General features: G+C 44.0%; 3 protein-coding genes across 20 annotated transcripts in view; 2 read left to right on the top strand and 1 right to left on the bottom strand.

The window, feature by feature from the left end:
• On the top strand, positions 1-6,533 carry yellow-b (L-dopachrome tautomerase yellow-b). The gene is made up of 6 exons (XM_014356759.2): positions 1-253; positions 2,134-2,495; positions 2,949-3,361; positions 4,673-4,850; positions 5,291-5,502; positions 5,570-6,533. The coding sequence occupies exons 2-6, from the start codon at positions 2,219-2,221 to the stop codon at positions 5,873-5,875; spliced, it is 1,386 nt and encodes a 461-aa protein (XP_014212245.2). The 5' UTR covers positions 1-253; positions 2,134-2,218; the 3' UTR covers positions 5,876-6,533.
• A 395-nt stretch (positions 6,534-6,928) lies between these two features.
• On the top strand, positions 6,929-10,176 carry Cyt-b5-r (Cytochrome b5-related). 3 transcript variants are annotated; one of them, XM_014356829.3, is made up of 6 exons: positions 6,929-7,211; positions 8,172-8,420; positions 8,613-8,880; positions 8,994-9,255; positions 9,331-9,546; positions 9,622-10,176. In XM_014356829.3, exons 2-6 carry the CDS (start codon positions 8,190-8,192, stop codon positions 9,926-9,928), a joined length of 1,284 nt encoding a protein of 427 aa, XP_014212315.2. In that variant the 5' UTR covers positions 6,929-7,211; positions 8,172-8,189; the 3' UTR covers positions 9,929-10,176. The 3 variants fall into 3 exon arrangements, with proteins under 3 accessions (XP_014212315.2, XP_014212312.2, XP_014212313.2); XM_014356826.2 differs by having other exon boundaries at positions 6,934-7,211; positions 8,964-9,255; XM_014356827.2 differs by lacking the exon at positions 6,929-7,211 and adding an exon at positions 7,883-7,972 and having other exon boundaries at positions 8,964-9,255.
• Positions 10,070-26,352, bottom strand: part of Mhc (myosin heavy chain) — a 50,921-nt gene continuing 34,638 nt past the window's right edge. For 9 of the 16 annotated variants that reach the window (XM_014356810.3, XM_014356811.3, XM_014356813.3 and 6 more), the window contains 8 exons: positions 26,162-26,282; positions 22,796-23,059; positions 20,654-20,863; positions 16,723-17,096; positions 16,110-16,622; positions 15,406-15,484; positions 13,077-15,158; positions 10,070-11,118 (listed from right to left, as the gene is read on the bottom strand). In XM_014356810.3, coding sequence (XP_014212296.2) covers positions 11,032-11,118; positions 13,077-15,158; positions 15,406-15,484; positions 16,110-16,622; positions 16,723-17,096; positions 20,654-20,863; positions 22,796-23,059; positions 26,162-26,282 — 3,730 coding nt within the window. In that variant the 3' untranslated portion in view covers positions 10,070-11,031. Of the gene's footprint in view, positions 11,119-12,500; positions 12,570-13,076; positions 15,159-15,405; positions 15,485-15,915; positions 15,995-16,109; positions 16,623-16,722; positions 17,097-20,653; positions 20,864-22,795; positions 23,060-26,161; positions 26,283-26,352 lie in introns of all 16 variants that reach the window. The other 7 variants (XM_014356821.3, XM_014356819.3, XM_014356820.3 and 4 more) reach the window with 4 other exon arrangements.

Raw genomic sequence — 26,352 nt, 5'->3', positions numbered from 1 at the left:
TCCCGAGCGCGAGCACTCGTTTATCCCGTAAACTCGCTTTCTCCATCAGCGCGCACGTGCTCGAAACACCCCAGTGGCTTTTTTTCATTTTTTATTTTACAGTGTTTTTTTAAAAATTTTTTATCGTAAGTACAGTTGTTTAATTTAAATTTGCGCGAGTGCCTTATTTGCTGCCGCTGCTCTACGAGGACATTTATTTTGGAGTATCTTATGGTGCGGGTCTACTACTTTTTCAATATTTTTTCTAAAATAGGTAAAAAACGTGCGATTCATCAAAAAACAACAAATATACCCGTCGAATAGTGTACATGTACAACAAAGTTTGATTTGCGCGGAAGTACATGTAAAACAAAATTGGCAGATCGGTATGTACTCCTAAAGGCGCAGAGTATATTACTTCGCAGTGAAAATAAAAAAAAAAGCTAAATCGAGTTCGGAGCCTCTAATTATATCGTACCTTCAACTCAAACCAAAGATACCCGGAGAAGGGACATACACGCACACATAGAGAAAGAGAGAGAGCATGCGTTGGAAAAACGGAAGAAAAAAAAAATGGCCAGAGAAAAATGACCGGCGAGCGCTTTCTCTTGTGCATATACACACGTATATTATAATCCGCAGAATCGCTCTCGCACACATATATACTCCACGCCCATTGGCGCGCTCTTATTCTCGCGTAAAAAAAGTACTTACATACACCGCTGCGTTTATTTAGTCCAACGCTAATAACGATCTATAGGGAGTGAACGACTAATCGAGGGAGAAAAGAGGGAAATAGTAAATATACACACGCACGCACGGCTTTCTCCTGCATACGTGCTCTGCGACTGTCGGCCAGTATAATATACACACACATACATATATATATATATATATATATACTCCGGTGGTGAAAGATAAAATCTCCCGAATTCACGAGCTAGGCATGCTACATTGCGACACATATATAATATATATATATATATTATAAACTCTCTGCAGTCAGTTCCGGTCACTTTACCTGGTACATAATGAGAGGAGCGCAACGTAAACTTTTGCAATGAACATACGTACAGGATCGTTGGCATACGTACAGGATCGTTGTTACACAAATGTGATTTAAAACTGCTGTCTCTCGCGGTTTTTCATTGTTTCGATGGTTGATAAGTGTACACCAGTGGCCGGTTCTCTTGGCGAGTCTCGCGTTTTTTTTAATTCACGCCACTGCTTCGATACGTGTACCTTTGTACACGTGTCTACGTGCATAGTCGTTGGAAAATGCGTCCTTTTACTTCCTTTCGATTCACTGCGCGCGACGACTCTATACCGAACGGCGTAACGATCGTTGATTACGATTTTTAACGCATACCCTCGCTTCGCGCGAGATGACCGATCTTTCTTTCGCAATAGCTGTCTATACGATGGGTGAAAAATTCGCGGTTAGCGACCTGATTGTTATTTAAAAAAAGGCTGAAATAAACGATTCCCATGCATACACGCTCGCAGGGAATAAAAGTGCTCGAGCTGCGCGAGCGTGACGCTGCAAGTGTTAAACGAACGGTGACTGTCGCTTTCACGAGCTTGAGGCTTTTTTTTTTGTTTATGGCTGCTGCAACTGCTTTTTAGCTAATGGCTTTATCCATCAATCGTGTAAAAAACGTAACAATACATAGGAAACATCGAAATCGCTGAATCATGGAAATGGAAAGTTAACAGCCGCTTCATTTTTTAATTACAAAAGACACGTCTTATCAATGAATTTCGAAACAATTTAATTCTGTTGAAACACATTGTAATGAGTTTCCATCTTCTTTTTCTCATCTAACGGTACTTTTGAGTTGTATAACAATTATTCGAGCCATTATACAATTGAACGGTATCTAGAGTTTTATAAACATATGTATGGAAATATTGATCATAAATAAATTCTGATGTCCCAGAAGTTTCTATACTCGTATGAGTTTTGAATAAGAAAAAAAAAAAATCTAATAATCATTTTGATGGAATGATTAAAAATTGATATGATTTAAAAAAATCTGTTCACGAGATAACGAATTGAAGCAACATTTATTGGTATGGATTGTCGAAGTCGTTGAGAGCGGTGTAAAAAAACGAAAACTAAATACACCAAACTTTCTTTTTCTCCTCGTTTAGTGTAAAACAGCCTGAATGTAGCAGAGGGGCAGGAAGGGGTAAAAAAATATTTCAAAACGAGAACCAAAGAAGAAGAAAAGAAAAAATGTCTCGACGTCGAATCGGTATTGCGCCACTGCTCCTGATCCTAAGCGCGATCGGTAAGAGCAGCGTCTCGGCGGTCGATCACCTGCGAGTCGCCTACCAGTGGAAACAGTTAGACTACGACTGGCCGAGCGAGGATACGAAAAAACTCTTTCCCGACTACAAGCAGGAAGACAATCTGCCGCTCGGATTGGAGGCTGCGGGTGATCGGCTCTTCATCACCGTGCCCCGCTGGAGGCGTGGGATCGTCGCCAGTCTCAATTACATCAAAATTAATGGTTCGTTCGTTTTAGCATCGCCTTATTCTTCTTTGCTTTGCTCGCGATTGAGTTGTTCCAAACATTCGACTCGAGTTTACGCTTACTTCTTCATCAAGGGGGTTCGTTCAACCGGTTTGCTCGGAAAAAAACTCGCGAATCGAATAAAAACGTCCCTCCCATTATTATTATCTTTTCCATACGCTCGGAGTCGGGGAATTTATTTATTCGTCGGTGTACTTTCAAACAACTTCAAAGAATCGCATCCGACGCAGCTGCAATGAATCTCTCGGTGATGTCACCGGGAGAAGAGAATCATTGTTCGAGATCGCGGTGTGATGACGCGTCGTAAGGTAAAAAATGCCCATCACAGTAACAAGTACGAAAAATCCCAACGCAATGCGATCTTCGGTATTTGAAAGAAATCGGTATCCACGAGTGAAATCAAATGATAAAAGGCAAGCGTTGGCGCAGATTCTCGAACGTCGCCGCCACTGACGCCCTTCCCGTCGTGGGAAGCCCACCAGTACAGCCAAGGTGTGCACCCCGAGATAGTGTCGAGTTTCCGGGTGCGAGCCGATCGGTGCAACCGGCTGTGGGTCCTGGACACGGGCCTCGTCGATATCCTCGGCAACCCCGAGCAGCAGAGTCCACCAGCCCTGCTCGCCTACGACCTGACCAACGACCAGCTGCTCCGCAAACACATCGTCCCCGAGGAACAACGCACGCCGGACTCGCTCTTTGCCAACATCGCCGTCGAGGACTACGACTGCGACGACTCGTACGCCTACCTCGCGGACCTGGGGGGGCCCGGCCTCGTCGTCTACTCGTGGAAACTCCGCAAGTCCTGGCTCGTCAAGCATCACTACTTTCATCCGGATCCATTGGTAGGTTGTTTTTTTTTTTTTTTTTTTTTTGTTTTTTTTGTTTTTTTTTTTTCAACAATCATTTCTCAGTATCTTTAATCACCAACCAACAATAATACACGCGCGCGGTTTAATTACAAGCTCCGATGGATAGATCAAGCGTCTCGCTCCAGAGTCCTTGAAATTCCTTGTAAGTAGGATTATCAGATATCGCGATCAATGGCACTCGGTGTACCCTCTCTTTGCTTATTTCTCACACGTGATGAGCATAATAGGCAGGTATATATCCACACACATGAGTGCTCATTGTCCGAACGAAACTGGACAAACTTCCGAATGATTATCCTCTAAAAAACGCGTGACGTACTTTTTCCTTATAGCTCTACGTCGTTCGTTTGATTACAATTTAAGTGTCACTCAACCTTTTATTTATATCTCAGATCTGAATTGCAGGGCTTACTTGCTTTTTTCAATTCTGTCCTGGAGTCTTGACGATCTCTGGGGTAAATTGAATTTATAATTACCTCATGGAAGCCGATGCTGTGGACGTAGATGCTTTCACGGTGTATATGAACACGTATAGAGTAAAGAATAAAAGGATGCTCGCGAGGTCGATGAGTGACGAGAGATATAAGTGCAGCTACTGCTTACTTTTCTGAGAAACGGCGATCGTTTGTTACAACTGCATTATATATGTACGCTTACGTAAGATCATTAAACTGTTGTTGTTGTTGCTATTGGTGTATTATACGGATGTCGTGTGGTGTTGCACTACTTAATTTAAAAATCCAAAGCATTTTTGTAAACAACGCGTTGAGATGAGCTGTTTGAGAAAAAAAGTATACTTTACATAGTTTCATTAAATTTACCTTCTCAAACTGTAGGGTCTTTATTTGGTCGGAGGATGGAGAAAAATACAAAGAGTATTGCACTTGGAAGGGATTAAAAGGGGCACTTACAATTAATTACGCCAATGGGATCACCTAATCAAATCTGATGCTTACAGATCGTACGTTCAATATATCGATGCATGACTCGATGCTTCGTTCATTATGTACCACCATCGGTTGTATTTCTAATTATAAATACCCTTTAGAAATGAGACTTGCATAAAGTGCATATCTAGAGCAGTAACAACGAGTCACCCTACGATTGGAAATAAAAAGTGATTAATTAATTCTTGTTTCAAAGTATTTTTTTGCTTGATATAATATCACGTTACTTCGGCTACACCTGGACAACCAACACCTCGTACCCAAAGGGGGTAAATAGAGCCCGAGGGCAACCCGATCCCAAAAATTGTACGCAATGCTTTATACGATGCAATTGCAGGCAGGTGAATTCAACGTGGCCGGTGTTGTGTTCCACTGGTCGGACGGGATTTTCGGATTAGCCCTGGCTCCCACGAACGATGGCTACAGCACGCTCTACTTCCACCCGCTGACCAGCACTATGGAGTTCTCGGTTGGCACGCGTATCCTGCGCGATCCCGACAGATTGGCCACCTCGGGTAAGCATCTACAGCTGCACAACAATTATACATGTCTCTCTCACGTGTGCAGCAAATTATTGAAGACGTGATATATATATGCGTGGTTTTTAATGAAATCATGCATATCGCGCTCTCGCTTGGCTTGCTCGATTCTGACCCACTTACTTTGCTGGGTATGTGTGTGGTGTGTACCGGCATAACGCGAGGACGCGGCGAAATACCACTTTTTCTTTTCTCTCAACCATTTACCTTTATTTTTTCACTACGGAAGACTATTTATTTATAGTTTGGAAACAAAGTCACCGTTATTTCAATTGCCCTGTACAAATTGTAAAATAAGGTTATTACTTGATCACAGCGTAAGGTGGAATTTAAAAAAAAACGCCCAACCGATTTTTACACTTGATGAATAAAAGATATGCACCATACTGAGCGCATACTTTTTTCTGCATCAACAGAAGCCTTCCATCAGTTCCAAGTGCTCGGATCGCGCGGCACCAATGGCCAAAGCAGTGCCAGCTTCCTCGATCCCGAGACCGGCATTCTCATCTACGCCCTGACGAACCTCAACGCGATCGCGTGCTGGCGCACCGGCACCAACTACACCCTGCAACAGCAGGGCCGCGTTTACATGGACAACGTCACGATGATCTTTCCCAACGATGTCAAGGTATACACACACTCGTTTGTTACACTACGATTCCCAAAACTCGCCGATATACATCCGATACTTTCAGATCGACCGCAGCGGCCGGATTTGGGTGCTCTCGGATCGGTTGCCGACCTTCATGTACCATCACCTCGACCCGAATGATTACAATTTCCGCGTCCTCACAGGGACGGTGCGCGAGGCGGTCCAAGGTACGGTGTGCTCGATCGGCATGTCCGACGGAGCTGCGTCCAAGGACGAGGACACCAGACCCAACCGATTGCCGTCGAGCAAAGGCGCCGCGGCAGAGTCCACCTTTCGTGTCTTGGGTAGCACTGTATCGGCACTCGTGCTTGGCGGGCTCGCGATGGCCATGTTCCAGCTGCGAGCGTGAGCTGGAGCGCGTCGTCCCGTACGTCGTCGGGCTTGTGCCGATTTTCAATTTTTTCGCGCGTCATTGGGAACGCGTGCGAAGAATGTGAATTGTGTTCTCTGCTTTTTTTTCCTTATCAATTAAGAAAATCATCCCACGGAGCTTTTAAGTCGGTGAAAATATATGTATTGACTTTCGTCAATTGTACGAGAATATTCAGCGTATAAATTAATAGTATAGTATTTCGAGGGAGTGTAAATGTGACGAGCGTACGAGATTTATGGAAAATTTGTGCATTTAAGGTATAATTTATTCATTTTTTACTTTTGTGATGTAGTTTAGGAAGAATTGAGTTTACCAATATTTAATTCACAATGTATTATTACTCCATCAAACGCTTTGCAGTCATTACTTTGTGTCTACACGTAATCACAAATACGTAAAACGTATATAAAACAAAATTTAATCCATCCATATAATGTGTCATTTTTGCTTCGCAAACAGTGGATTTTACTGAAACTCCAAATACTTAATTTATAAGTAGTAATGTTAAATCCACCTTGTAAATGCTGGGTGAAATTTTTTTTTGTTTCATCAATTTCTAATTTGTAGTGATTATTTTTGTAAACGTTTGTTAAAAATATATGTGCTGTTTTTATCGAAATGCTACAGTAAATAAAAAAAAAAAAAAAAGAAACATGGATACAAAAATAACTGTTGTGCGCCGTTTATTTCTTAGATAACTTTCGCTTGGTCGTAGAACCAATCGCTTCCAAGAGAGCAGCCGAGTGAAAGACGCAGTAAATCACGTCAACTTTGGCGTCAAAGTCTGATAAAAACAAGAGCACTAGTTCCGATAAGCCGCGTTAAAAATGACGCATAGATGCCCCCGAAATTTTACACTCACTGCCCTTGTGAAGGAAAAAAGTGCCATCGCAACACACGCCCGTATCATCACCACACACTATGGTGCAGTGCCGTGCACGGGAGGAGATAAGCGAGTCGCCAACAAGAGACCGAATTGATAAGAAGCGATTGGGCTCATAAACGCTTTTGGGCCGTATAGGGTGGGAGTAGTGCGCGTGTATGCGTGATATTGTTGCACGATGAGATGAGGTCTCAGCATCAGCGCTCTCCCGTCAGTTGAATCTCAGCTCAAAGCCGGGACGCGTCGCATTTTTTTTACCAGTGGTTTGACTACTTTTTCCAACGGACCTTTTTTTTTTTTTTTATTTGTTTTTTGACTGCAATCGCTCTCGCGGATGTTTTCTCGTTTTGAAAAAAGGAGGATTTTTTGAAAGCAGTACTTGGCGATTGCTACGGCAAGGAGATCTTGCGAGCATCGAATTTAGGCTAAGTGAGTACAAGAATTATACACTTTACGAGCTGATTCAACATTTTACATCTTTTATCGCCCCATGATTGTGTTCGATGAGATTTTTCGCGCTCATCGAAAGTTACACTTATAAATGTTAAACATTTATGTCATTATTTTCTTTTTTTTCCTGTTTGACGGCTTATCGAGCTCGTTTGCTGAACGAAAGCTGTTTGACAAATATAAGTATGCGCAAGTGCAAGCAGAAACAAATACAAACAATCTTATTTATTTGGAGATAAAAAGTATTATAAATTGTGAAAAGTACATACATGTCATCAGTATATTATCTCCAACATTAAGTCAACTGAACAAAAATCGAAAAAACTTTTGTTTAGTAACTATCCCAATGGTACAGATACGTGAATTACCTATAGTTCGATTTAACAAGTCGATTCTCGATTACTAAAAAATACCGTACGTCAAAGAATACGAACTCTTTTATAATCATATTGTACTGCACCAACATTTTACTTGTAAAAATGGATCGCATTACATAAAACGCACATATCAAAGTACGAGTCGTCTTACCTTGTAAACACGTTGTTCAGTCTCTCTTTTTCGACCTTCCTCAAACAAAAAAAACTCAAAAAATTTTTCTCGATTCATTTTTTCATCCTTCAATCCATAAAATTTTTTTTCTAAAGCGGAATAAACTTGCGGTTTTCGAAGTATTATTAATCCAATCAAGGACTTTGGAAATGAAATATTGATCTCGAATCCACCAACACTAGCTTCTTCAGGTACGAGGATAATTTATGCGCTATTGACATAAAACTGGTTTGTTTTTAATCGGTGCATCATCAAAGCAATCATGATAACGCGAGAGAGTAATAAAATTTATCAAAACCCAAAAAAAAGAAGCATTTAAACTTTTTTTTTGCTCGAGCCTGTACAGATAACATGTTTTAAAAAATAAAATAAAATAATTTCATGTACAAGTCCGAAACTACGAATAAAATGGGCAAACTAAAGAGTACAGTGCCGGGCTTGGCATACCCGTCCGGCAGAGACAATCTCCTGAAAACGACCTTTCAGTTCTTGGAGGGCAGACGCAAGGACGATGGCGCGGAGGGCCTCTGGAGGATTCAAGACAATCTCTACGACTTGGAAGACTTCGTAAAAAAACATCCTGGTGGAGCTGAGTGGATATCGATGACCAAAGGCACCGACATCACGGAGGCCTTCGAGGTTTTTATTTATTTATTCATGCATTTTTTTTAACCTTACAACTGCTGTTAGATATTTACAAGTCCGTATAGGTGTGTCAAATTATATTATTTACATGCTCATTTTCAATAAATATAAGACTGAGGGAAGAGTTAGTTAATGTGCCATTAAATTTTTTTTTATTCAGTCAAGCGAAAACTGTCACATTTTCAGGTTCATCACTTGTCGGAAAAACCTGAGCGGCTTTTGCCAAAATTTTTCGTTCGCAAAGCAGTGGCGCCCAGAATGATGGCCTACACCTTCGATCCAAATGGCTTTTACAAGAAATTCAAAGAAAGAGCCCGCGAGGCCCTGAAAAACGTGGACTACCACAACCCCAGTGTCAAATCCAAACTGATAGCCGATGGAATAGCGACACTCACGATAGCCTCGGTCATTGCATGTGCCATATTCAAATCGTGGGTTGCGCTCGTCATTTGCGGTAAATCAAACAAGTCAACTGATTGAAAAAAAAAAAAAAAAAAAAAAAAAGGGAAAAACAAATAAATACATTATTCATCTCAGCCCTCCTGCTCACGTGGCTGTCGATAATAGCCCACAACTTTTTCCACATGCGTGACAATTTTCGCATGTACTACTTCGATCTGAGCCTCATGTCGTCCAAGGACTGGAGAATATCCCACGTGCTGAGCCATCACTTGTACCCAAACACACTATGGGACATGGAGATCTACATATTCGAGCCTTTCCAAAACTGGTTGCCAGGAACTAACAAGTCCGCGCTGTACATTATATGGGCCTTTTTGTTCAATCCTATCGCCATGTTGGTCGCTTGTTTCCTCCAAGGATTAAAACGGTACAGCGTTTATTCTCTGATGCCACTCGTTTGGGGATTCGGGAAAGAATTAATAGTAAGTGTTTCCGCAATCAGGTACTACTCGCTGTTGGTGGAGTGGAAGAAGGTGGAATTCCGGGACGTCGTACCATTTGCCTTGCCCGTACTGATGAGCTTCTTCGCCTCGTCGCCGTGGGAGGCTGTCAAACTGTGGCTGTGCATCCTGAGTTTGAGTAGTTTTATATTTCACTTTATCGGACTGACGGCTGCTCATCATCACCCCGATATCTTCCACGACGGTGACATTTGTCGGTTGGTGCCATTTATTTTTCGAGAACATAAACCTTGAAAAAAAAAAAAAAAAAAAAAAATGGTTACGGATTCAAGGCAAGATCCCGACTGGGGCCTCATGGAGTTGGACGCTGTGCGCGACCGCTACGTCATCGATGACTCGACTTTCCTCGCCCTGACGAACTTTGGTCTACACGGTCTGCACCACCTGCTGCCCACTGTGGACCATGACTACCTCGAGCTCTGCCAGCAGGCCTTTCGGGACACTTGTCGTGAATTCGGGGTCGACATCAAGCAGTTCAGCTCGTGGGAGTTGATCAAGGGCCAGTACCAGCAGTTGGCTCGCAATCAAATCAAGGCCAATCACAGGGGCGGCCTCCACATCAAGGAAAAATGTAACTGAAGCCGGGGAAGATGATGTACGACTTTAGTGTCTTGGGTAAACTCAAATGCCGATGTTTTGTTGTAAATGAATAAAATAAGAAAAAATAATAATAAAGGCAAAAAGGCATGTTGGGTAAGATGATTGAAATTTTTCTTTTCCTTTTTTTTTTTTTTTTTTCAAGTTCTTAATTTTATTTATTGCTTATTTATTTTAATAAATACATATTTCGCTTTTCTTTATAAATAAAATTACTTTATAGGATAGCATTTGACGACGCAGTTCTTTGAGATAGGTAAAATATAATAATGTTGCGATGTGAGTGTAAATGTGTGCGTCATTTCATATCAACGACGTAAATATTATGATTGATATAATTGATTTTCTTCATTTATTTTTAATATTAATTGTTTTTTTTCTCTTTTCTTTACTCGCAACTATAATTCGGCTTGCTCGTTTGCACGCACTTTTTATTTCATTTTTTTAGTAAATCTTTTTTTTTTTTTTTTTTTGTTTGTTCATCTTCGTACATATTTAAGTTTCATTTTAACATTTATTTATATATTTCTTCATCTTTAACATATCTCTGTCTCTCTCCCTCTCTTTTAAATGTTTTTTTTTCTCTCTCTCTCTCTCTCTTTGTATCTCACCCCTTCTTCGTCCTAGGACACAAGTCCTTCGTTTACTGTATCTCATATATATATATATCTTTTTTTTTTTTTCGTAACGAGTCCCCCTTTTTTTTAGATATTTTGATAAAAAAAAAAAAAAGAGAAAAATGAAAGGGGAGGCCCCGGTGCTGAAATGTCAGTGTGCATGTATCGCGATTCATTGATAAAACATAATAATAAATTATAATAATGTAATAGAAATAATAATAGTAAGAATAGTAATAATAACTTGAGAGATGATGACTTGACTGCGTGTGCTATATATATATATATATCTTATTTATCGTAAAATAATATATATTTTTTTTTTTTTCGATTTGTTTTTGTCTGTTTTGTATATATAAATATAAATCATGTATCTATATCTATATATATGCTGGGCCGCTCACGATGATGGTGTGGTGTCCGCTCTTGGATATAATGTAAACGTATGGGATGTTGATGAGACGCTCGTTACAGATCACCGTCGGGCATGAGGTCGAATCTCGGCGGGAACGATGAGCCGTCGAACTGTGGTTTATTGAAAGCTGGTCGGTGTGGCTATAAATTTTCGAGAATTGACAAACAAAAATCAGCTTAGTTATTGATTACTTCATTTAATGGAGTGGATTTTAAAGTGCACGGAAAGGACCACTGAATTTTTTAATATATAGCAATAATATGATTTTTTTCAAATTAATTTTAATACAGGCACTGTGGGTAATAATATACCGATTAATCTTTGACAAACTATATAATAAATAACTTTTGTCAAAATAATTTCACTAGTAAAATTCAGTAGTGTTTTCTGCGCGACTTTTGTTTTTGTGTATGTATATTTTTCTTAAATATTAGTTGTACACTGAGGTTTATATATTTAAATATTGGATTTGAAACATGAACTTTTGATCTTATGAAATATGTTTTGTTACAAAGTTATGGGGATCATTATAAACAGACAGTATGAGGGGTTTCTTTTTTTCTTTTTCAAAGTACTTATGCTCAAAATGAAATGGCACTTTTCATTTTTTTTTTTTTTTTTCGGGGTACATTTAAGCACTACAAAACTCGTTTTGGTTAACACTCGGTAAAAATCACCCATTATACACTTGTTTTAGTATACATTTCATGTAGAGAATACGGACTCAGATGTATTCCCAAAAAGATGTTTGTGACAACTAAGTGCTCTTTCCATGGATCGAAAAATGAGATGAAGAAACAAGGGTCTGTCGGTATGAGTGTACCTTCAATGATAGAAACTGTAACCCTAGCCATGAGAACTGTATGTAACAATCAATTAAAACGATAAACACGTACGGGGTGGATGGAACACAAAAATTTTGGATACAAGTGAATACACGGAGTAATAATCGTATGAGGCAACATATACAATTATGTAAACAAGTGCTGTAAACATTTATCTCACCATGAGGAAATTAGGAGTATGTACGATAAACTGATATTCGCGGTTCTCGGGGTGATGTACATTTTGCGAAATCATAATGTTACATTCCAATTGGTAAGTCATATCTATAATTATATCAGAATTCGCAAAATATTCGGTGACGATTAATGAAAAAAAAAAAAAAAAAAAAAAAAAAAAAAACGTGGTCAATGAAAAAAGATATATAATACGGAAGTATCAAATACTACATGTAGACACGTGCGCAGATTACACGGTTGCGTTGAAGTTGTTGATAAACACATAAATACGTTATTTTTTGCACTTTGCGTTGTAATGATACTAAAATCACACGGTGACACATATTATATGTATACGTATAAAAACGTCCCCCTTGATGGCCTCATCCATTTTTGTTGGGCGTAACATAATTTTAGTTTATTGTTGCTCTCAAAAGACAGAACGTGCTGGTTTGTTTGTATACTTTTTTTTTTTTTTTTTTAATTTGTTCACCACTTTTTTGGGACAACGTCAGACTTACATGTACCGGCGCGGCGGTTTATTCGTGCGCGGGTGCCTTGCGCTGCGCTTGGCCTTTCTGTCCAGCGGGCTATAGTATGGATCGAGAGACACAATAAAGAGCGAATGAATGACACATGTGACGGAATTTTTGCTTTTTGGTGCTATCGTTTAAGTATCAATTTTTTCAGCTTAAACTAAGCTATACGCGTACGTATTTTACCGTACATAATGGACGTAAAACAACGTCCGATTTCCATACTGTAAAACTTCCGTAGGAATTCCTGCCTGATCTCGTGAAAAACTTTCATCGGTAAAAACGGCACGATGACCTCGTAATTTTTCGACACTTAATTCATCCCATTAAAATAAATAAATGTTTACGAATCACAGATGGTAAAAAAATTATAACCATATAAATCTCTGAATCTTCCCAAGTCTCGGTTTCACCGATGCCACGAACAAAAGATTAATCGCCAAAGATCACGGGAGTGAAATCACACGCTGGAATTCCCACGGAAAGTAAGTATCCGTAGTAAAAAAAAAAAAAAATAAAAAAAAATGATAATAGTTGGTACGGTAAAAACGGTCGACTTACCGCCGGGCTGATGCCACGCGCGGCGCTGCCACCACGTCCCTTGGTGCGGAACTTGGCGATCGCCTGCTCGGCGAGGTCCGCCCTCTCCTCGGCCTCCTCGAGCTCCTGCTGGGCCTTGCGGAACTTGGCCAGATTGAGGGCCGCGATCTCCTCGGCCTCCTCGATCTGGCGCTTGTACGTCTTGATCTTCTGCTGGAGCTTGTCAACCAGATCCTGCATGCGCTCGTGGTTCTTGCGGTCCTCGTCCGCCTGGAAGGCCAACTCCTTGATGCGGCGCTCGCTCTTGCGCAAGTTCTTCTGGGCGTCCGCGTGTCTCCTCTGCTCCCCGTCCAGCTCGTTCTCCAGCTCGCGCACCCGCTGCTCCAACTTCTGGATGGCCTTCTTGCCACCCTTGAGGGCGTTAGCCTCCGCCTCGTCCAGGCGCACCTGGAGCTCCTTGATCTGCGTCTCCAGGGCCTTGCGAAGCTTCTCCTGGGTCTGGGCGTGGTCCTGCTCGGCCCTGAGCTCGTCCGCCAGTCGCGCCGCGTCCACCATCGCCTTCTTGGCCTTCTCCTCGCTGTTTTTCGCCTCGTTGAGCAGCTCGTCCAGGTCCGAGTGCAGGGTCTGCAGCTCCGCCTCCAGCTTGCGCTTGGCCGCGCTGATGCTCGCGTTCTGGGCGCTCAGTTCGTTAAGCTGCTCGTGCGCGTCGGCCAACTCCTGCTCTGCCTGCCTACGGCCCCTGTCGGCCTGCTCTAGCAACTGGCGGCTCTCCTCGAGCTCGTTCTGGAGGGCGTTGGCTCGGCGCTCGCTTATACCAAGGAGCTCCCGGGCCTCGTCGCGCGCCCTCTGCTCCTCCTCGAGGGCCGTCTGCACGTCCTTGAGCTGCTGCTGGTAGCGCTTGATGTTCTTCTGGGCCTCGGCGTTGGCCTTGTTCGCGTGGTCGAGGGCGATCTCGAGCTCGTTTATGTCCGCCTCGAGTTTCTTCTTCATGCGCAGGGCCTCGGCCTTGCCCTTGGCCTCGGCCTCCAGGCTCGCCTGCATCGAGTCGAGGGCGCGCTGGTGGTTCTTGCGCGTGTTCTCAAACTCCTCCTCCTTCTCCTGGATGCGCCGGTCTATCTCCTGGCGCACCTGGCTCAGCTCGAGCTGGCTGCGCAGGACCTTGTTCTCCTCCTGCTCGAGGGCCGCCTCGGCTTCCTCGAGGGCGGCCTGGAGCTCGTCCTTCTCGGCCTCGAGGCGCTTTCGGGCCTTCTCGATCTCGTGGATGTTGCGGCCGCCCTCGCCAATCTGGTCGAGGAGGTCCTTCACCTCGTCGGCGAGGTTCTTGTTCTCGCGGCGGACCGCCTCGAGTTGCTCCTGGCTCTCCTCGTACGCGCCCTTCAGCCGGAACAGCTCGGTGCTGTAGTTGCGGCACTCCTTCTGGCTGGCGTCGAGCTCGGCCGCCAAATCGTCGACCTTGAGCTTCCACTCGCCGATGATCTTGTCGAAGGCCTTTTGCTTCTTCTCGGCGGCGTTGGCGATGGCGGTGGCCCGGTCTACCTCGAGCTGGAGGTCCTCGACCTCGGTGGCCAGCCGTTGCTTGGTCTTCTCGAGGGCTATGACCTTTTGGTTGAGGGACTCTATGGTCTCCTCGGCCTCGGCCAGCCGGGCCTGGAGTTTGCGCTTGGCCTCCTCGAGCTCCTCGGCCCGGGCGACGCCCTCGCTCTCGTACTTGGTGCGCCACAGCTGGGCCTCGGCGTTGGCTTTGCTCAGTTGCCGCTGGAGGTCGGCCTTGCCCTCGGCCTCCTCCTCCACCTGCTCGCGGATGTTGTCGAGGTCGTGCTCGAGGTTGCGGAACTTGCCGAGGAGGGTGGCTCGCTCGCGGCCCTCCTCGTCCGCTAGTCTCTTGGTGTCCTCGAGCTGCGTCGTCAGGGATATCTTGATCTTGGACAGCTGGTTCACCTGGGACTCGGCCTCCTCGAGTTGCCGGAGGAGGTCGCTGTTTTCGATCGACAGCTTCTTCTTGGCGGCGTCAAAGTCGTTCACCGTTCGCGTCAGCTCCTCGATCTTGCCCTGGGCCTCGTTCAGCTGGTGCTGCAACTGCTTGGCGATCTTCTCCTGGGCAGCCTATGGTTTTTTTTTTTTTCCCCCCCCAAACACACGATGCGTTTAGTTAATTGTTTACTCTGAGATTCAAAAATGGCAAACAAAAGCAAGCAGCACAAGCAAGATGCAAGGGAATCGGGGGTAAAGTTTGAAGGTGTTTCAGCTCCGTCCCCACATAACATGGTCATCGGGCACAGCGATATCTGCGTTAATAGCGTTAGTACAGCTGAAATAGCGCGCAATAGAAGTTTTTCGTGTTGTCGTGTACCTTCTCATTGCTGAGATGGTCGACGGTGGCGCGAAGGTCGTTCAGTTCGCTGAAGTACTGAACCTTCTCCTTCTCGATCCTGCGGAACGTGGAAATTATAACATTTACGAGGACACGCGGAACATGCGTTGTTTGATCGCACCCCTGTCCACATCGAGGTACCGCAAGCTATTACTTTGTAGTTCAATGTATAGGTAATTACACCTATCAATTTACAACTGTGATAATTGTAGCTATGTTGTGTTTTTCAATGGTCAAGGTTGCGTTGTCTGTAACCATCATCACGAGCCGAAAAAGGGGAATTTCGCCGATTTGGATGTGGATCCAACGTTGAAAAAGGAAGGGGGTTTGGTTAACATGACAAACGAAACAAAAAAAAATCGTAAAAATGTAAAAGATTAACACGAATGGGAAACAATGAGGGGAAATGGTGTATATTCTCGAAGAGTATATACATGGGGTTTTTGGGGGGAGGGAAAGATGTTTGGGAACATTTGGCAAAACGTCTACCTTCTCTCTCGCGACTGCGTCAATGGAGGCACGGGAATTGTTCAGCTCGACGTGGATGTCGTTACGGCCTTTTTCGGCCCTATCAAAAACAACGTGTCATTTTAAAATAAAAAAATCAACTCCGTTCGTCGACGTCCATCACCTGCCCATCGGTTCTCCCCAAAGCCCTCCGCCCCGGAAACCCATAGACTCACCTAGCCTTGATCTTGTTAAGCTGGTCGATCTGCTCGCCCATCTCGGCCACCGCGTCGTTGTGCTTCTTCCGCAAAATGGCCAGGGCCGACTCGTGCTGGATATTGGCCTCCTCGAGATCCCTGCGCAGCTTGCTCAGCTCGGCCTCGCGCTTCTTGTTGAGCTCGATCTGAGCCGAGGTGGCCCCGCCCGCCTCCTCGAGCCGCTCGCCCAACTCCTCGAGCTCGCGGGCCAAGTCCGACCGTTGCTTCTCGGCCTTGGCGCGCGCCTGCCTCTCGGCCTCGACCTCCTCCTCGAGCTCCTCGATGCGGGCCTGCAGCTCCTTGATCTGCTTCTGCTGCTTGCCCACAAGGGCCTGCTCGTCCTCGAGCTTGGCCGTCAGGGAGGCTAGCTCCTTGTCCTTGCGCTGGATCGTCTGCTCGAGCTCCTTCTTGTTCCTCTCGAGGTCGGCCACCGCCTCCTGGGTGAGCTTCAGGTCGCCCTCCACCTTCCTCTTGGTCTTCTCGACGTCGGCACTTTAAGCGCACGCACAGACACGTTATTTTGCAAGTTAGACAAAAAAAAAATATATATATATATATATACATATGTGTACAAAGTCCCACTCGGGCCTACCGAGATTTCTTTTCGCGCTCGAGCGTGTCCTCGAGCTCGTCGAGAGTCTGCTCGAGCTTCTGCTTGACCTTGTTGAGGTGGTTGACCTTGTCCTCGGCCGCCTGGAGCTCCTCGGCCGTCTTCTGGTTGATCTCGCCCTGGTTCTTCTTCTCCTTGTTGAGCTTGTTGATGAGCTCATCCTGATGGGCTATCTCGTCGTTGAGGTTCCGGATCTGGTGGTCCTTGGTCGCCTTGTCCTGTTCGCTCTTCTGGATCGTCAGCTCTAGGTCCTCAAGGTCCTTCTTCAAACCGGATATCTCCTGGTCGAGCTTCTTCTTGGTTTGGAAAAGGGCGTTCCTGGCCTCCTCCTCTTGCTGGAATCTGTCGGTGATGTCCTGCGGGCCATTCACCACGCGTGCTTTATTTTGTTTTCCATATACGCATCATCGGCCACTTTCGAGCTCATGTCGGGCTCATTAGATCGCGACGGAGTGGTGTTATAGTTAGTGTGTGTGTACGCAATTTCGGTCGCGGGTTTTCTTAATCGATGATTCATTGCCTGTGGGCCGTTTTTTCGCAACACTTGGCCATAGCCGATGGTCCCTCTCTACGCCTATACCAACTCTGATATTAAAAATAAATCGTTTTGACACCGTATCAAAAATTTTGGCCTACATCAGCTCGTGAGGATAAATCGCCCGCAGAGAGTGCCACCATAACGTATATTTGTCCGTGTGTACACCAAGGGAGAAACGTTACAAATTGTCAACGCCCGGCGACGCGTAAAAATACACGCTGCGCGTAAAACGTACGCGTCTCGCGTGAACGTATATTAATTAAAATCGGAAGCGGAAAGCAGGTATAGGTAGTCCGCTCACCTGCAGGTCTTTAAATAAACCTACCAAGTTGTAGGTACGAAAGCTCCAGTTTTCCCAACTATGCGAATACCGAGGGACCAAAAACCGCAAAACTTCTTGGCTGCCGCGAGGCAACGGTGGCGCATCATTAGCCGCGTAATTAATCGGCGTTCAGCTGCATAAAATCGCGCATATGTTATACCCACCGCGTGCTCGGTTTCCCGTTTTGGATCTAGCCGATAATACCCATATAATTCTGAGCCACATACACGTATCTATAATTTATCCATCTCTCGCCGTACCACCTATTAGCCGATGGCTCCTTTGTACAAACTGCTCATTAGTTCGGAATTTATTTGATTGCCGTTAAAAGTTATACTATCGCAATAAACCCTAAAGCTGGGCCCCTGCCTTTTTCTTATTGTGGTAATGTTCAGAGGTGGCTATAATAATCGAGGCCTTTCAACGATCGCGCAGCTGCCCGAAAATTCGCGCCGGCCCGTTAATCAGAAAACGTTAGCTCCCCCTTCCTCCTTCCTAATATTAATGAGAACTCCACACTGCATGCATATTATAGTATACAGGTACACTGTACATGTACACGTGTGATGTCAAGCTCGCCTGTATGTAAGTGATCTAATATTAGCTGCCCTGTCAAGTGAACAAAAAAAAAAAAAAAAACAAAAAAAAAAAAAAAAAAAAAAAAAAAGCTGCGTGCTCGCGTAAGAGCCAAGAGTCAACGGGATGATAATGATGTATATGTAAACCCATCACTTGTCCAAAGCTCGTCCGTATACTTACGTATAGTGACGCATGTGACGTCTCCATCGAGACGGACACGGACGGGCTGGAGATTCTTTTTTTTTCTCGTCAATGCGGAACCTCTATTTTTTCCATCTTTCCTCCTATGATCGAAGTCATCGCAAAAGAGCTGGCCGTACTTAAAATGCGCGTCTTTATTACTATACCTAATTGTTACGCCTCTCTGCTCGTGAAGATCGCCTCGTTTTCTATTAATACATAATATTCCCCGCACCTGTTCTCGTTACCTTCCGGTGTGCAGTGAAATTATTCCCGAGCATTTTAAATTTAGAAGATCTGATGGTATCTCGACACCACGTACATCCCTATCGAGCAGGTTCGACTTTTGCAAGAGAGTCCCTTTTTTTTCTTTTTTTTTTTTTTTTTTCTTTGAGAAATCGAGCAGCACGTATATATCACAGCACATACTCATCCGGATGCTGGAGCCTTTATTTTTTTCCACGAACGAGCGTGAAAAACAACACTCGGCGTTGGAGCTAATTTTAAAGCTCCACATGTGTTACGCGAGCACCAACTCTGCTGTAACCGTACATGAGCAGCTTTGCTTCTGTTGTGTATGTTTATATATATACACCCGTGTGTCATCCTTGCAGCTCCCCCCCCCCTCCCACACCCCAAGCTCCTATACATCCGCGAATCCTCTTTGCCCTTTTCTTTCGAGACCGTCGTTATTTCTTTCGGTGCTCGCCACCTTCCCCCCAACACAGCGATGCTGGAACGAGCGAGCAATTTTTAGAAAGACCGGAATTTCTGGAGCCGCGCTGAAATAGATGCGCGTGGGCGAGATTTATCCGGGCAAAAAAAAACACGCTCGGTTGTACCGTACACCATAGTCTCCCGTCAAATTTTCTCGTTTAGAAATATAAATCATCAGGTGTACTTACACACTTACCGCGGACGCGCGCTTTGCCTTACCGGAGAATTACACGCGCGTCTGACGACAGGGCGACTCGTACTACTGAAAATTTATAAATGCGCGCAAAATCATTCGATGCGCGTGTATATATAATATATGAGTGTACATATTTTCCAAGCTCACGCGATTCGTACCGATGATTTATGAGATTGCTCGCGAAACTGGGGCAATCGTTAAACGAGATATTATTAACACGTCCCCGCTTTATGGCCGATTAATCATTCGCGGTTACCTGATTTCCCTCCAATAATAATAATTTAAAAAAAAATAATAAAAATAAAATAGATGATGGTAGTAGGCTTGTAGCATCTTTACAACCGTACCCGAGTGCACAAATGGGCAAAAACGCCTCGGTTGAAAGGCAAACGCGCGCGTAATGAGCAATCATCGAGAGAGCTCTTAATTTTTTTTCTGACGCAACAACGGGACTGTTACCGCCTCCAAATGCTTTTTCGGCTCGGCCGGGTTTTTGGAAACCAACAATAAAACGCAAACTAGTTGGGTGTTTAAATAACACCCGCACTTTTCGCGCTTCTGTGTGAGTAATAGCTTTTTCGCCTGGAATCCTATACGTTTATTGTACACGCACAAGTCGGGCATTGGGAAACAAATGACCATCGGCGCTGGGTTTCGACAACAATATTGGTACATATCCTTGGTGCAACCGTGCACTTTTGCCCCTCGAGCTTGCGAGAGAGCCCTTCACCCCATTTTTTTTTTTTTTTTTTTTTTTTTATCGTACCTACGCCTGTCTCTATCTGTATACTACATTTCAGCACTTAAGCGCTACTTCTACTCAGTGGCTTTTTACACGCTAATTACTCGAGATCTATTTTATTCATCTCCTCGAGCGCGAACTGATGTGTATTTTTACATCACTGGAACGTTTTTTTTTTTCTCTTACTCGTGCCGAGTTGGCACGAATCTATAAATATATAATATACGTATACGGCGAAAGCGAGGATGAATGTCGAGTGCAAATAAGTATACGCAATTCTCGGGAGACTTGAAAATTTGTTGATAGAAGTGGTATTTAACGAGGCGCGGCCTCCGCTTTGGACCAATCAAGCGCCGCGTAAAATACCGCACGGCTAATTGAACGGAAAAGTTTGCTTCGGCGCTAACGAAGCCCCTCTCTATTCCGTGTATCGCGGATTATATTTATATTTCCTCGAGACCGAGAGAGAGAGAGAGAGAGGCGAAAACGAGCGCGCGACGAAGCACCGGAATTTCATAATGAAGCCGTGGCGCGTCACCCACGCCAAGGTACACGGTGTACTAAGCACCACTCCGTCGGCGATTGGATGGAGAAAAAGAAAAAAAATTGATAGAGGAATATTTAGAGGTTTGTACTTACAGCAAGCTGAGACTCGAGATCGGCCTTTTGGGCCCCGAGCTTGAGTGCCTTCTCTTGGTACTCGGCGAGAGCTCCCTTCTCGCTGTCGAGGCCCTTGAGCAGGTTGGTCTTCTCGTCGAGGAGCTTCGTGTTGAGCGCCTCGAGCTCTATGCGCATCTTCTCCTCGCGCTCGAAGGCCTCCTGGTACTTGCGGGCCTTCTCCTCCATCGCCTGCAATTGTTCGCTCGAGTCAGCCATTGCTCCGTTTATCTTTGCCCGCCGATTTCGTTCGGAATTTCTAGTTTTTTTTTTTTTTTTTTTTTTTTTCTTTCAAGGGGACGAGTCTGGGGCGTAGGGTGGGTTTTCTTCGCTGTACCCCGTCAGTCTTTTCTCACAGTGGAATGCGATTAAAATATATGTATTATCACAACCGCACGCGGTGCCGAGTGGCGAGAGCAACTCCGTGGAAATCGTCGATTATGCCCAACAGGGAGGGGCCGCGACCCTGGACCGTCCGGTTCTCTCCAGCGAGAGAAAAACACCGAGATCCCGGATATTCGTGCGATTTCCCGCGGAATATGTATATATGTACATGCACTCGTTGTCGTCGTCGTCGTTTTTTTTTTTTTTCTTTTTTTTTCGTCTATCTGCTTCCCCCTTGGTCGTTCAAGTCGTGTGGCAGGTGCGCGCGGCCCGAGTCTTCGCCAACTGTACTCGGAGCCGATGCTCCGGTGCTTCTGAGGTTTTACCGATCGAAGCTCGAAGGCGGGAGTAGGAGGGTGCCCCGTGATCCCAGGGTGGCGGGGTGGGGGGAATCAAAGAGAGAAGGAAAAGAGCGCGTCGTCTCGTTCGGATTCAAATGAAGAGGCAAAAAAAAAAAAGAAAGAAATAGAGGTTGGAGAGGGGGGTGGAGCGAGCGTGTGTAGTAATGATTAATCGTGGTGGTGCGCGCGCGCGCGAGTCGCTCGATAGCGAGGCGAGAACTGCGTCGGGGCTAACGCGACTCCGAACTTTTCTACCCCCTACCACGGGAGCGTGCAGGAACGGGAGATGAGGTATCCGTGTGTCCCTCCTCCTCCTCCCGCCCCTACTTAACGAGGGGATATTTTTCTGGTGAAAATATTTATAAACCGGACGATCCGAGGGAACGGCTAAAAATACCGGGCGAATCGCGAAATCGAGAGACGGGCTCGCTTGGAGGGGAAGAATGTTCTCCAGAGCCAAAGATGACGGCGACGACGACAACAACGGGCTCCAGCGGCTCGGAAAGGAGAGCTGTATACCGATCTTCCCGCGACGAGGAGGGACGCTTTTAGAAGTGAAATTCAATAACGATCGCTTTTTTTTTTTTTTTTTTTTTTTTTTTTTCCTCGTAGGAGGGCAAGCATTGGTAATATGGAGCTCTTTAACGATAAAATTAGAGCCAAGGATACGTAAAAAAAAAAAAAAAAAAAAAAAAAAAAAAAAAAATTTACTTTCACAACTTCGGAAGGAAAATACGACACTTTCTTTCTCTTCTTCTCCCGCGCGTATACGATTTTCGCGAGGTACAGCCCGATATTTTTGATCCCCGGCATACATCAGAGCGCGGTAATAATATTCCGAGGCAAAAAGTTTGCACGGTGACAAATTCGAGGAGGAGATGGAGCTGCTTAAAATATACGGGCCGCGGTCCAGGATACACCAAGCGATTTTTTTTTTGAAAAACTGCCCCACCCCCCAAGCGCCGTGTATGCACATACATCTTGTTTACGCGGCTCGGATACGCGCGTGAAATTTCGTCACCGCATCGGTTGCCTCGGATTTACAAGCGTCTGGATTATTTTTGAGTGCGCGAACGAATCGTATTTCTCACCACCTACATACCGCGTATACATACCGATTTAGAAATGAATGGCGATTTAATTATCATAATTTGTCGGGAATATCGTTCAAACCGCGCGTGCGGCGCGGGTATATTTTTGATACACTGTTTCGCTAAGGTTATTAATATCTGGGTGAATGAATATTTTTAAATAAAAGTCATGAAATGGCACAGGTATGCGCGATCGTATACGAGATCGGGAAATATTTCAAAGTGCCATCAGAGTTTGGGAAAAATTCCAAAAATCACGGAGAGGAAAAAAAGAAGATGGTTTTGCACCAAAACCAAGGTAGACTCACAATGAGCTCGTCTTCGATGCGAGTGGCGTTGAGGAGTGGCCTGACCTTCTGCCAGAGCTTCCACCAGGGCCAGGTGCGGAGTTTGAGGTACCTGCGCAAGTTCCTCTGGATGACCTGTAGAGCGAGGCGCTGCTCCTGGCGGGCCTTGAAGTCCTTGCGGGCGAGGTAACCTCGCACGTACGCCTGCATCCACGAGACGATCTTGCCCAAGCGCTCGTCACGGAACTCCTCCATCTGACCCAGGACTCCGGCGCGGAAGAACACCTGTTGGCGCGGGCCAGTGCAAACACGACACGATTAACTCGGGGGAACCCCCCAAATCCACGCTTTCTCGGCTTGCGAGGACATTCGACAGTTTGACCAGTGCCACAATAGCCCAGGGGGAAGACGAGCTGTCTTTTTTTTCCACCACAATCGATTGGGGCCTTTTGTGCCATTCAGCGAGCGACAAACTGTCGAATCTCCTATTTGCAATCAAATCAGTTGGGTTAATCGACACGGAAAAAGATTTTTCAAAAAAATTTGTTTACTCCCAGCATAGCTGAGTGACATAAGGTGTACGAGTATAATTTACATTTAAAATAAAAATCAAGTATATAGTAACAATCCATTTTTCCTCGAAACACCTTTCTCCGTGGGAATATATGTGTATATACATGTAGTGTACGTGTTAATACATTAATCACGTTGATTATTATCTGTAAATTAACTGTCGAACATTACAGGAGTCGGGAGTAGAGCGGGGATGGTGCGTGAAAAGAGACTTAAACACTGTTTCCGACGATAGTCATACTTTTTCCGAAAATACGCGTTAACTTGGATTGTACAACCTTGAACTTCTTAGAAAGAGCGAAAAATAGTTTAGCCGCTAAACGCGATTGTTACATGGAGGAAACGAGGGTTGGTTTAAATCTCTTTTGGGGTCTTGTAAGGCGCTTGGATTTCTCGGTAAAGAAGCAGGACACTTTTTTTAATTTAGCTGGTTTCTTGGATTTTTAGTCGCCATTGTTTTTTTGTTTTTTTGTTTTTTTTCTCAAGCGAGCCATTCGTTAGTTCACATGATAGCGGCATGTAATGGTAAAATTCACAGGGAGTTAGTTTCGTGACTCGTCATTCAAGCAAAACACGTAATTTCGTTCGTTTTGTACCTTTCAAGGATACGACAGTGTAAAAATCAGTGAACGCGTTGTTCCTTGTGAATATCGCATGGAAGAGGAAACGAAAAAAACGTATCGTATCCTTGAATGTACCCAAAACAATGTCGAAAATGTCATTCTCCAGGCAATGAAGTACCTTGCTGGCACCCATGCGGAACTGATCAGGAGATACAGTTTCGTCAAGAATGATTTGAGTGGCTTTCTTTGGATCCATGCTGTCTGTCACTCTTTTGGCACACAGAATTTTGTATCTGCATTGCGTCGCAGAGTAAGTAGTGTTTTAGGATACGCACACAGTGGAATAATTGGACGTACATATAAAAAAAAAGAAGAAAACAACAACAAGGCTGTTAGAGATGTTTGTTTTGCATTCTCGATCGTCTGGTTTACGAGATTACGGGACAATTGTGTTGAGCACCAGGTGAATATTTTTTTTCAACCGTATCGTACGATCACTTTTTGTTTCCATACAATCCACGTGATGCTGTTGGTGATAAACAAATACATTTTTTAATTGGTAAAACGTACTTTGAATGTGTTTTTCAAGATTGTCTACAAAACACATTCTCATGGTAGTTACGCATAACATTAGGGTTGGCAAGTGCACGTCTACTGGACAGTGGTGATTTTCACGAGCTGCGAAAAATTGAAAGATTTACCGTTAAAGCGGGTAAAGCTTTTAATTTGTTGCGTCGCGTTGTCCAGAGGCATCGTTATTGGTGAGCAAGATGCTTAGATGAACTACGATGTCTACGTTTCTACGCTGAAGGAAAAATAAAAGTGCGACACCTTGAACTTGGGGATCTCTCGCCTCACCGTATACTATTTTTGAACACCCACTGTGTTCTTACGTTTGACAAGTATTTTGTTCAGTTTGAAAATTCTGGCAACGCGTTGTTCAATACCACTACTTAGTTGCAAATCGGCATCATCAGATCGGAGTGCAGAGTTCTCAAAATACATTGAAAGTAGCGAGACTATGATTTTTGTGCATAAATACTCGAGCTCCATACCTCTTACTTATTTTTATCTCGGTTTTCACTGCCAGAGTTTAGGATAAAAAATATGTTCCAAACATGTATTAACTGTATAATTTCTGCGTCGTACAGTTTTTGACTTAGTTTACTTTTTTTTTTTTTAATTGTAAAATTGCCTTTAAATTTTTTTTGCATGAAAATTATGTTGACACTTCTAACTCTACCGAATGTGATTTAAGGATCTTCAAGCAGATTACAAATCATCAAAAACTTTTTTAAAAAAACGGTTTCTGTAAGTTAATTAAAAGGCATCTGGAAATTGGAATGCATCTTATTGGGACACGTATTAATTTAATATAACATTTGGGCAATAAGGGACTCCCACCATTATTTTTTTTAGAAAATAATTCGTTTTTTTATGTACTTTTTTGCAAAATAAAAAAAATCTCAATCACCAAAGGTACGCGTAAAGTCGATTCAAAATAAACTTTTGTATACACCGATTGTACATTATGAATACAAGGTAATCCTACAAACGTTTGGTACATTTTTTTCATCCTACACCTTCGCAAATAAAAACATGTGAACAGTACAGCGCCCCGAATTGATAATGTCAAACGTAATTCCAACCAAGTCTTAGTAATGAAAAAATGTGCTGCCAGTGTTCTCCAACCGACGTACTACCAAGTTAATGCTGTTTTAGTTCCGTATAATTGTCATCACGGAGATAACACGGTTGTTGTGCTCGTAAACTATACCACAAAATTAGAGATCCGGCACTTTTATTTTTTCCATCAGCGTACAAGATTCTACTGTATAATCTACACATATGACTACGGGAGGATCGACAATAAAAAGCAGGCTGGAACATTATCCCGGTCCTTTCGGGTTGTGAAGAGGCAAATAATCATAATTTATGTGTGACTCATCAGTATATGGTTTGCACAATCAAATGTAATCATCAGAACACTAGACATCACAAAGTTGAATCAAACCTTGAATATTAATTGACAACGATAAACACCTTTTCTCAACATGTATACGGACATCAAGTGCAGGTAGGTACATGTGAATGAAATAGCGAAGAAAAATTGCGTCGTTTCGAAAAGGTGTCCATATGATCTGATTAAATTGGATATTAAGAACGAAAAAAAAAAAAAAAAGAAAAAAAAGAAAGGAAAAAAACAATGGTAGAGCGGCTCCGCTGGCATATTAGACATGATAAACCGTGCCTTGGTGTGTCCAAGACGATACTGCTCGGGATCGAGCTGGGCTCCCTCGAGGATAGCCTCGGCAGCCTTCTTCAGGTCTCCACCGGCCTTCTCGCACGCAGCTGGCGCGAGGATTTTGTACCTAAAGGTTGTTTGGTCGGTCGGCGGTGTGTGGTCGGGGATATTTGCACGCACATAAAAGAGAAGAGAGG

This window comes from Copidosoma floridanum, unplaced genomic scaffold (genome assembly GCF_036245765.1).
Source record: "Copidosoma floridanum isolate Cflo_tuat_1 unplaced genomic scaffold, Cflo_Japanese_pri ptg000019l, whole genome shotgun sequence".
NCBI classification, from domain to species: Eukaryota; Metazoa; Arthropoda; class Insecta; order Hymenoptera; family Encyrtidae; genus Copidosoma; species Copidosoma floridanum.
Note: the sequence above shows the minus strand (reverse complement) of the source record. Positions and strands in the feature narration are given on the sequence as shown.